The 12226-nt window shown below is 48.0% G+C and overlaps 1 protein-coding gene across 7 annotated transcripts in view; it reads left to right on the top strand.

Annotated features, from left to right (window-relative positions):
• Positions 1 to 12226, top strand: part of DACH2 (dachshund family transcription factor 2) — a 322480-nt gene that overhangs the window by 182292 nt on the left and 127962 nt on the right. For all 7 annotated transcript variants that reach the window (XM_066581450.1, XM_066581449.1, XM_066581448.1 and 4 more), the window contains one exon: positions 7638 to 7769. In XM_066581450.1, the coding sequence (XP_066437547.1) occupies positions 7638 to 7769 (132 nt within the window). The remainder of the gene's footprint in view (positions 1 to 7637; positions 7770 to 12226) is intronic.

Genomic DNA, 12226 nt, shown 5'->3' with positions numbered 1-12226 from the left:
GGAAGACCTGAACATGTTGGTCTCAACGGCAAGATGGCACCACTGCTGTGCATTTATTGCCAAGGGCAGCCAGCAAGTGACCCTGGCCGAAACCTCCTACAAGACGCTACACACTAGGTCCCCACAACGATACACAAGTTCTCCCCACTATCCCCCCTAACTGCTTTAGAGGTTGCGAGGCGCTCGGTTCAGTTTTGCATACCTGGTGGACATGCCCAGCGGTGAGATCCCTGTGGAGGCAGGTAGCCAGTCTGGTTTTGAGAGTTTTGGGCAAGACATTCCCCCTCACTCCCTGGCAGACAAACCGACCGGGTATAATAATCAACAATACAAACTCTCCCAGTTTATATGTATGGCGGCAAGGATCTAATGGCATCCCAGTGGTTGAAGCCCCCCCTTACTCTGCACCCCATCATAGCTAGGATCTCCAACATGTTCTGTGAAAAGCGGTCTGCTATGAGGGATGATTCTATGGGGGGCTTCCTTAGGACTTGGCAACCATGGTGTGACTATCTAAATATCCCAGATATGTCAGGACTACTGTCCTCATACTGTTTTACTAAAGTCCCCCCCACGAGGCGAATTCTTCAGCTTTTATTGTGTAAAGTTATAGAAAAATCAAACAAACTTTTGAAATCTATGGCTAATGCTCATGGACTGATTTCTGCCACGTTCCCCGCGGCGGAATAACGCAGCTGTTAGGTTCTATTGAACCCAATAGCTTTTCTGCCCGTCGGTGCTCACATGTGTAATTCTGTTGCGGATTTCCGCAGCGGGAAAAAAAATTGCGCCATGTTCTATTTCACCGTGTTTTCCGCAGCGGAGGTCTCTGTTAATCTAGTAATAATGGAGACCGTGGGAAAATGCGCGTTTCTCCGCGATCATCAGTGGGGAGTTTTTGTTTACCACCGCGGTGCTCCCGCTGTGTAAATCCGCGGACGTATCCCGCTCTGTTTATGGGCATCAGCCCTAAAAGTTAAGAAGAAAACTTGCCTGGGAAATTTGGCCATGTGAATAGAGAAGAATGGTTCACAGCGGGTGTAAGGCCTGAAGGGTGCCGATGCCCAAGGCCGTATTTACAAGGGTCACCCATACCGGTTTCGTACATTCCAAGATGCACGGAGCTCGTTATTTGCAGTGGGTGTATTTAACGATACGATTTTTCTCTCCAAGCCATGCTGTGAGATGGAAAAACTGCAGCAAGTTCTATTTTTCAGCGATTTTAAGATTTCTTATCGCTTAATTTTCGTGTTGAAAAACCTGCGATTTTCATGCTTGTGAAAATTGTATGCGAAGCGATGCAATGGGATTTTTCTTGCAAATTGCAGGGAAAAATTGTAAGTTTACCAGCACGATATTGGTTTGTTTCTTGACCTAATATCACGCTTGTCTGTGTGCGTACGGCCTTAGTGGGAGGAGCATTGACCGTGAGATTCGCGCTCCTGTACGGAGGACTATGGCGGGACAGTGGAGAATATCAGGAATACGGCTGTACCGTAGTGTGACCAGATCCCGGCCTTCTCACTAGGCACCCTCCGCTTCCTGGTGGACTTCCTCTTTAAACATACATTCACACACAGCAGATTAGCTGCAGGAATTCCTACTACCAATCTGCTGTGTGTGAATATCCCCCAAGTGCGCAGCTGATACGGGTTATCTGCTTAGTCCACCCGCTAACACATTTTCCTCCCTTCTTGGGCTCCGCCTGCCTCAACGATGATATATGGGGCGTCACAGCGGTGATGGGGCCAGGACCTCACTTTAAAGAACCTGCATTAAGATTTCTTTGAAGCCATTGTTACCTCAGCGTTATAAATTGATTGGACGTTTTGCGGTGAGTTATGAGCGCATTCGGCTCTTTTGTGTTGTTTTGGGAAGAATTACAGCCCCCCCCCCCCCTCATTCCTGATGGAGGCTCTGATGTTGCCAACTTTTAAATTAATTCTGATAAATTTAATATGGAAACGGCGTCCGATGCAGCAGGCGGGAGCCGCCGTCATCAGCCATGTTTATTTAAATGGCCACACACAGTGGTGTTTGGGTGAAGGTGCGGCGAGAGCAAGGAAGCCGCTTGTATCAGGAAACTATATAAATGGCAGTCGCCTAGTGCTCTGATTACTAAACTGAGTTCTATAGGGAGGTGCAGTTGGCAGTTGCACCTGGTAACTGAGGGGACCAAATGCTCCTGTAACATATCAAAGGGGTTCTACCAATTCTACTCATTGATTACCTCTGAGGATAGGTCCTCAATAGCTGATCAGCAGGGGTCTGGACCCCCATCAGTCAGCTAATCCCTGGAGCCAGTGATTAATCTAGAGTTGCCGTGTTAGATGCCGACAGCACTGTACATTGTGCAGTGGCCTGATGTGGTACTGCAGGTTGAGTTCCATTGACATGAATGGGATAAATACCAGTCCTAGAAGTGGGACCACTGTCCTATACATTGCACCTAGTAGGTCAAGGGCTTGTAACCGATTTTCCATTGGGGTCCAGAGGCTTCTAGTTGGTGACTTTACATTAAAGCAAATTTTTGAATAGGAGGTCATTAATATTCGTTGACTAAAGTAATGATGTTAGTGGTTTCTCCCTTTGTCAGGAATGATCCATTAAAGGTGTTGTCCCAAGAAGGGGAAAGGATATTCTGAACATTTATTATTCATGACCTATCCTCAAAATGATCAGGACTCGGGACCCCCGTGATCAGCTCTGAGGGATCCCTTCATCCCTGAAGTGATGTGAGGCTTTTTGCACACGGAAACGCCATGAATCCACAGGGATTTCACGTGGATGGTGAGCGCGATATGGGGGCGGGATTCACTGCCCCATATCGCACTCGGCCGTGTGAGGTTAGCCTTAATCGTAGAGCTCATTGGACATCATGTAATACTGCCTTGGGGTGCCCTCCCACAATTCCTTGCACTATGACCCCCACTATCTGGTCATGCAGTGTTCATCCTGAGCTTTCTGGTTCATGTAAGTAATGTATCCACCATTCAGGGTGTGCAGAGCGGAGTTATCGCTTTATGCGGTTACATATCACAAGCATATGGGCAGCGAAGAGCGACGCATACAGCGGAGAAGTGTAACGCTATAGCAGCGCAGATTTACGTGCCGTTCAGGATCTGTGGGTGATGGCCGCTATCTGCTTTCCATTGTTCGCCATTTGCGGTAATTTGTCTAGTTCCCATGTAGCAGAGCAGGATAATAAGGGGAAGATATGAACAGGCAAGACTAGGGGCTTCTAGGTTTTGATTTTAGGGGCCGGTATCATGTTTCATGGGTGAGTCATGAAATCTGCCGCCAGTGAAGCATTGCCGCGCCAATTCACTTCAGTCATGATATCACGTAGAACTAAAGTATGAAATAAAACCTAAGCTTGTGCCAAATGGATCCGGCTGAGATCAAAAGGCAAATGTGCGCCGTTCCCTTTCATCTCCAGCCTCCCATTTCCGAGGAGAGCGACCTTTTCTCCGGCATCCAGCGCCACGCCTTTTTGATCTTAACCTTGCAATTTGCTTTGAGAAAAGAGGGGAAAACTGTAAAAACCATTTTAACGAGACAATGCTACATTTCACGAGGCTCATCGCGTAAATAGCGGAGTGTTTTATATCAAGGAGACCAAGCTGGATGAGCGGCTTTATGTTTAAGGATGCTCCACACAATAATATTCCTGCAGGCGGCAGAGGAAAGAAAGGGTTAAAGAGCGTCTGGCCCTCTAAATAACAGTAAACCGTTGTATTGCGCTCTCATGTCTGTTTCTGGGTAACTACCGGTCAGGCCTCCACCAGGGTTGTCCCGCGGCTCTCCTGGGCCCCTGAGCGGCCCTTTACTATACAATTATCAGTGTCAGTTCCGCACTAAAGTTTGCGTCAAAAACGGCGCTTCTTTCATAGCGGTCACTAATGGGCTTTATTCTGATGCTTGCACCTTTTTTATGGCGCATTGCAATAAGGCTAGCAGGGGTGTCCCATGCCGGGGGAGTCGGGGCTGACTGTCCGATGACAGCTGCGCTCCAGCTCTAATTGTTGAAAACCTCTAATTCCGGATGTTTAACCCTCTTTATGCCCACGGTCAATGTGACTGGCGTGTAAGTGGCTGAGACGGGGATCTCTCTCTGTCACCCATCGGACACCTTGCATGCAAAAACTAGTTATGGCTCTAGAAATGCAGAATATTGCCCTCAAGGGCCTAAAATAGGTCCGTCATCAAGGGGTTGTACCACAGTTACTAGCTATTCCCCTTCCACAGGATACCCCCAGAATTGCAGATAACTTGTTGATCGGTGGGGGTCTCAATAGTGAGACCCCAACCAGGTAGGTTATCCCCTATCAAGTAGATGAGAGATAACTTGTAATTTTGGTACAGCCCGGTTTTGGGGTGTTCCCATCCAACACTTTCATGCCATATAGATCTGATAGGTGCAGGTCCTACTTTTGGGACCTGCACCTCTCTAGTTCTGTCCTCCAGCCCAGCTGTATGTGATGGCTGGGGATAGTCGGGACTTGTGTATAGAGCTGAGCGGGTGCACTACGCTGTTTCTGTAACTCCAATAGAAGTCATTGGGCTTTATGGAAACACTGTGGCACAGGGAGCTGTACCACGTCCACAGCTGCTGACTAGATGGCAAAGTTTTAGATAGGATTGCTCCTTTAAGGCCTCGGTCACACAATTAGAAATCTGAGTTGGAAGAATCCAATTTGGGATTTTTTCATTTAAAGGGGCTGTATAGCCTCAGGAATAGAGGGAACAGGGCTTCTGTGTTCCCCTCTCCTTTTCGCTACGGCTCACTGGTCACACGTGCGGCGCTGCTCCATTCATTTTAGTGGGGCTGCAATTTCCGGTAGTCCCATTGAGATGAATGGGGTGGCACAATGCATGCTCGGCCGTCAGTCTATTCAGTCACCTTCTAACTGCGCTGGGTGCAGATTAGAGGGGGACGCAGGACCTCTGTTCTTGGGATCAGTGGGGATCTGAAAGGTGAGACCCCCACTGATTTAAACTTATTACCTGTCCTGTGGATACGTGTTAAGTCAAGCTTGGTACAACCCCTTTACTGATGCTGAAGATCGATCATTTGTTCCTATTTACCACAATGTGGCCCAGATTCCTACTGAACCCAATGGGACAGTAAACAAAGGCAGACCTAAAAGGTGCCGATCTTCCGAGCCGTCTTGAAGGATTTTATCATGTCTGAACCTAAGAACAGTGCGGACTCCACCAGCGCCGCTGTATCGGAGCCGCGAGCAAGTCACTTTAATCCAGCGCGGTATTAGTTGCGGCACGTCGACTGTGAATGTAATTAAGTGTTTTGTTTTAATATCGGAACAAGCATCAGTTCACCGACTCCGGCATTCCATTTAATTAATTGCAAAGCTTGGAATCGGATCGCTAAGAGTTTTCCTTCTGTTAATTTAGCTGTTCGCAGATCTGACAGCGCGGCTTTCAGTGTGATACGAGGACGACGCAATCAATTAGATGCTTTATGGGATCATCTCGCCGGTAGCGCCGGTTATTGGTTGTCATCGTTTTACAGGAGAAATCTCTGGCGTTAATATTTCACCCCAGCTTAAAGGGCCAGTCGTTTTAAATAACACATTGTATTACATAAGTTCTGCTACTTGCAACACGTTTTATCTTCCGTTCCTCAGCATTTAAGATCTCTGCTGCTGTCAGTGAATGTGACCAGTCCTGTTTATATCTGGAGACTGTGAAGTCTGTTCTAATCTAATAACTGTATCCAGTATTCTATCTGATACGTTGTTTCCAGTTTTGTCTCTCAGGGATTCTTTGTAACAACCCCTCAGGACAGATTTGTGCTGCATGCAGTTCACAGAGAATTCTATAGACAGAAGAAATTGTAACGAATCCTCAGCTGGAAGTCTGTGCTCACACTGTGTTCTTGGTGGATTTATTGTATAATGCCAGGAAAGCCACCTTATACATATCTCAGCACACTCACAGCCATGCCAAACAGACCCCACTGACTATAATGGGGTCCGTCTTCCTTCCAGCATTTTCCCAGATGAAATAGTGCAGCATGCTGTGCTATTATAGCTGGGATTTTATGCCAGATCTACACCGGAAATAGCCTCCATCATCCAAAGGGTATAATGCTATCCACTTAAAGGGGTCATACGGCAACTGAGTTATCCTCTATTCACAGGGTAAGGGATAGCAGTGAGACCCCCCCACCATTGAGCAAGTTATCATTTATCTTGTGGATGTCCTGTGGATAGGAGAAAACGTACAATTGTGATACAAGCCCTTTAATGTCTGCGGTGGGTATTATATGGCGGGATCTGTTCCCCATAGGCTCCCATGTATTAGACCGCGCTCTTCTGTACCTTTTTGTGTTAGTCGGACTGTAGCTGAAGGGGTGTATGCCGGGGCTTTCTCAGCATACATGCCTATTGTAAACTAAATACGTGATGTGAGCGGACCCTAAGAAATATTAGGCACGGACGGGATTCTCAGCCTCTGGGTGTAAAGAAGGATGTTCTTATTCACTGACAACAAGTGGAGTTCTTGAAGATTGTGAGATTAAACCACATAGACGCAGTTTTACTTAGATCAGCATTTTCTACGACCGTTTAAGTAAAGATTTGGCTGGTGTGAAGAGCAATGAAGGCACACGGCTCTTGATACACTTGGCGCTTCTTAGGTCGTTGGTTTGCTAAATCCGAAGTCTGCGGCAGCCGGCAATAAGCTGGTGTATATTGCAGTTATGGCCGCCCCTGCATATATTATGGTCACGACGGTGATGCACTGCCATATTTTGGCCACCGTTGTGCGTCCTTAATACAGAAGTACATCCCAACCTGACCATAAGTCTCCTTGCCCAAACTGTAAGGCCACTCCCACACATGCGTTCAGGAAACGCCGCTCGAAATCGCAGCACTTTTACAGCAATTTCTAGCAGCCTTTTTTTTAACGCATGTCGCAGCATTTGACAGCACTTTAATGCACTCCATGATTGTGACGGGTGATGAGGTGCATAAAAAAATACTAAAATGTGCAAAAATAGAACAGACAGCGCTCAAATTGCGGCGTTAGAAACGCTGCATTCGAGCGCAGATCTGAAGACCCATTAAAATCAGTGGGGGTGTTGTACCGCAGTTAGCGCAGCACTTGGGACGCCACGCTAATCGTGGTGAAAAGCGTGTTTGTGTGAGAGGGGCCTAAGTATCAGAGATATATATGATGCTTGTAGTTAGTGTCAGGAGACCCGCGGTCCGGCCGGAGGGCAAAGTATGGCAGCCTGTCACCGACGTAAGTTTGACTGGCCTTTTAAAGAAGTGGCGGGCCCATCGTAAAATAGCAGAAAGTTACACATTTTGCTACACAAGATGCTCTGCAACAAATGTCCGACTTTTATGCGTTGGTGTAAACCTTTAATAAACCGCGTGCTGCGCGGCGTGGACGGCGTCAGGACTGTACAAGTAGTTTTGTAGGAACCACTACTTCTACCACAGCGCAATGCAGCAGGATATTTAGGGATACGTGTAAATCAGGGACACAGTGGGATGAAATGACAGGTTACCTTGGTGTCGGGTGAAGTGGCCTCTATTGTATCTCCGTGTCTGACAGACGCGAGACGTTCAGGAATCCTCTGAAAACTGCGCTCTTTTCTCCTACAGGACTGACAGCGGCTGCGATGGCGGAAGCCATGAAACTCCAGAAGATGAAGCTGATGGCCATAAGCAGCCTTCACGGGAGCGGCAGTCAGAACGGGACGGAGTCTGAGAATGAAGAACTCAATTCTAATGCAGGTAAGCGGGTGTGATGGCGCCTGCATGTAGCCGTGCGGTCAGCGGGCGTAACTCACAATCGTACGATGTTGCCGGTTGTCCCTTCAGTCGTTCACAGATTTCATTTCTTCGGCTCATATCTTGAAAAGTTTAGTAACTTTTTAATAGACTTTGTGTTTTAATTCCTCACCGTTTTCAAGATCTCTGCTTGCTGTCTATGAATGAAGACATTTACTTTTGGGAACAGAAAATCCATCTAGGCCTAATAGTTCATCCTGCTGACGGTTTGTTACAATGGATCTGCTCAGTATGTTATAATGTACACTATCTAGATTGTATATCAGTAGATGCAGGGATTTGTATACTCCTGTAGGGGGCGCTCAGGACATTAAAGCTAGGTCTTTAAATTGCAAACGGGACCCTACGACTGCAAAGCCCCTTTTTCCCTGGAGTGAAAGAGGATTTCACACCTTGTAGTAGACAGTGTAGAGGGATGGCACTACCTCATTAAGTAAGTGAACCCCATATCCTGTAATGACTTCACTGGGCGGTGAGTACAAGTGTACATCTTCACTGTATATATTGTATATTGAATTTCTGCATTGAATTTCTTTCTCTGGCATCTTGTTGATTTGCATCTTGATGGCGTCCGCTGATTGTCGTTTTCGCCATGAGAGGTGGATACAAGGTGACCTTTGTTTTGTTCCAGTAATGTAAACCTGCAACCAATATGGCGCTTCCCATTTTACACGACCGTCGCTGTATTAATCTATTATGCAGGGAGGCTTCCAGCTGAGGCCCTGGGCCCTACGGAGACGTCCCCGCGCTCTGCATGAAATCCCGCATTTACCAGCTCTTTACCTTACAGAAGCTTCATCGGAGGCCGCGACTGCGTACAATGCGGCGTCTCATATCAAGTGTTTGCATCTGGAACTGAACTGAAGCGAACGATCCAGGAAACCGTTTGTGTTTGTTAGAAGCAAAAATCAGGAAAATTTTAATTAGGAGGTTAACGAACTCGAGCATCTACTTGTAAGCAATAATAGGATCGGCTTTGGTCTACATGCCATATAAAAGATGGCATCACCTGGCAAACATTGGATGATCGTTGGCACCTTCACATGGCCTTAACATTCCTAGGAATGTTCTTTTCCAATCATTGGTCTGTGTAAAAGGTCATTAACTGCACCAGTTCTCTCCTCCTGCTTGCTGGGTGGGTGGACACTTGTGGTGATGTGGAGGAGTCAGTTGGCTCCCTCTCACACAGACTCAGAGAGGCTGCAGCTGCATCCCCTACTGTCTCCCAGAATGCAGAGTCATACAGCCAGAGAGAGAGAGAATCTGCAGCTGCACCCCTCCTCTCTCACAGCATGCAGGAGTCTTACAGGTTCAGAGAAAGAGATGCTGCAGCCACATCGCCCTCTTATCTGACAGCATGCAATCACAGAAGCTCAGAGAGAGAATCTGCAGCTGCATCCCCCTCCTCTCTTACAGCATGCAGTCACAATGATTTGGAGAGACAGAAGCTCTAGCTGCACCCCCTCCCCTCCCATATCCTGTAGTCACACAAGCTCAAAGAGAAAGAAGCTACAGCTTTATTTCCCTCCCCTCTCATAGCTTGCAGTCACACAGGCTGAGAGAGGCTGCAGCTGCACCCCCTCCCCTCTCATAGCTTGCAGTCACACAGGCTGAGAGAGGCTGCAGCTGCTCCCCCCTCCCCTCTCATAGCTTGCAGTCACACAGGCTGAGAGAGGCTGCAGCTGCACCCCCTCCCCTCTCATAGCTTGCAGTCACACAGGCTGAGAGAGGCTGCAGCTGCTCCCCCCTCCCCTCTCATAACTTGCAGTCACACAGGCGGAGAGAGAGGCTGCAGCTGCACCCCCCTCCCCTCTCATTGCTTGCAGTCACACAGGCTGAGAGAGGCTGCAGCTGCACCCCCCTCCCCTCTCATAGCTTGCAGTCACACAGCCTGAGAGAGGCTGCAGCTGCACCCCCTCCCCTCTCATTGCTTGCAGTCACACAGGCTGAGAGAGGCTGCAGCAGCACCCCCCTCCCCTCTCATAGCTTGCAGTCACACAGGCTGAGAGAGGCTGCAGCTGCACCCCCTCCCCTCTCATAGCTTGCAGTCACACAGGCTGAGAGAGAGGCTGCAGCTGCACCCCCCTCCCCTCTCATAGCTTGCAGTCACACAGGCTGAGAGAGGCTGCAGCTGCACCCCCTCCCCTCTCATAGCTTGCAGTCACACAGGCTGAGAGAGAGGCTGCAGCTGCACCCCCCCCCCTCATAGCTTGCAGTCACGCAGTCTGAGAGACACAAGCTGGCATGGCATCCTCCTCCTTCCTGTCTTCAAGTCGCTAAATTAATTTTGTGATCACTGAGGAGTTTTGTGAACATTGTGAAAGGTGGGTAGCGGGCGCTGTAGGAAGGCGAGGAAGAGTTCACCAACTCCTAATTAGACAGTCAGTTACATTATATGCAGTGATACTTGTAATGAATTTATTGAGTAAATTTCACCACGCTTGTGGGTGGGACTTAGCAGGAGTGGGCGGGGCCAACTGGTTCAGAGAAATATTGAAGTTTTAATCCAAAGCGCAGCACAAATCTATTACATTTTTTGACTTAAAATAGCCCAAGATTCACCCAATTTATTAAGAGGGCATGCTACATTGGCAAAAAAAGCCCCAATTGGCGCATTTTACTTCAGCGCAGTAAAGTGCACATCTTAGTAAATGTACCCCACTGTGTCTGCTCTTCTGGATGAACCTGCAGTGATGATCATTCTGCCATACAATGCTACACTCTTGAGGGTGTGGCTTTTAGGATTGGTGGCCCCACCCCCTTTTCCGACACACCCACTGCTGGTTCAGGTACTTGGAAGACTCTCTGGTTCTCTCGCCCCACAGCAGCAGCCGCTCTTCGCTGTTCTGTGATGGCGCACTAATTCACGTCCTTCTTGCTTGGTGTTTTATTTCTGAAGAAAAACAAGAAAAGAAGCGAATACCTCGTCTCATAACCGCGGCAACATTCACTTCAGGCTGCTGCGTGACGCGACCTGCTACCACTCCTGAGCGCCGAGACGATGAAAAACTAAAATGAAAGCGTTGACTACTTGGTGTTTATTCCTTTTATTTTCCTCCCACAGATTTGAAAACAAAGAAAATCAAAGAACTGATAGACGAACGGCAGATACGCGATTCAGGGCCGCGCCGAGCACGGGACATAATGACTAGAACATGACTTCGCATCTAGATTGGAGGCATGAATAACATCTCGTCGCTCACGTTGCTCTGAGCCCTGAATGAGAAATTCTATGTTTTATTGTTTTAGGAAATTAGTCCGTGTTCTGCGGCGCTCGCAACGTTGTCATTCATCAGTAAAGGTTATGGTGGCGCAGAACTGCCGGGGAAAAATTCGCTCAATTATTACAATTGGAGCTGTCAAATTAGAACTCGCAAATTTGCGCATTCTGTAACTTAATAGCTCGGTAGAAGAGGATGAGGCTTTTAGGTCCGTAAAAAAAAGGTGCAGCGTTAAAGCCAACCGAATCTTTGGCGCAACGTGATCCAGTTGCTTTCCTGTTACGTCCCATAGCACAAGCAAACCTTTCCATAGCCTTCTGCTTTGTTAGGGAAACGTTGTGGTAGAAATCGCAAGGTGGTTGTAACATCGTGATCCGGAATATACGTTACCCTGGCCTGGTCATCGGTACTAGACTGGCCGGAGCCAGGATTTCGCTGCCAACTGTGGGAAGGGGTGGGGGGTGGGAGGGGATGGTTCTCGTGTAACAGTGTGGCGATTGTACTGAAAATGGCGTGGTCAAGGAAAAATATCCAGCGAAAGGGGAACCTGTGGATGGAAACCACTCGTGACCGAAAGGGGTCAGAGGAGGATGTAAGGCACTGAACGATCAGGAGTAGCTGAGCACAACACTGCTTTTCCAACTAATGTGTTCAAATGTACAACTCGCCATTCATTAGCGTTGATGGACCCAAACAGCAGACGACCAGTTCCAGAGCCATTGTGTCTAAGAGAAACAGAAAGATGAGACTCCAGCGGGCAAAAGAGCGCAAAACTTGTATCCCTGAGCAGTGGAAAAACATCTCCTGGTCAGATGGATCCAGATTTCTGTTGCTGATGGGGGGTCACAATTTGGCGTAAGCAGCACGAGTCACTGAACCCTTCCTGTCAGCTGGTCAGAACATGTCAGCACCTCCATCTGATGTGCAGCAACTACAAGCAGCTTCCTGTCCGCAGGGGCCGATATTCCTGAAAAACGATTTAATCACTTAATGGAATCTACACCATGACGAATTGCTGCAGTTCGTAAGGTCAAAGTGGTCCAACGAGCTACTAGATGGGGGTCTAATAGAGGGGTCATTCAGTGTAAAGAATATTGTCACCCCCTCATCCCCTCCCACTATATATATAAAGGAGCTGGTCTCTGCCCCTTCCATCTTCTATATTAATGATCTGGCCAC

This window comes from Eleutherodactylus coqui, chromosome 10 (assembly GCF_035609145.1).
Source record: "Eleutherodactylus coqui strain aEleCoq1 chromosome 10, aEleCoq1.hap1, whole genome shotgun sequence".
NCBI classification, from domain to species: domain Eukaryota; kingdom Metazoa; phylum Chordata; class Amphibia; order Anura; family Eleutherodactylidae; genus Eleutherodactylus; species Eleutherodactylus coqui.
This window is presented reverse-complemented; position numbering and strand designations above follow the sequence as displayed.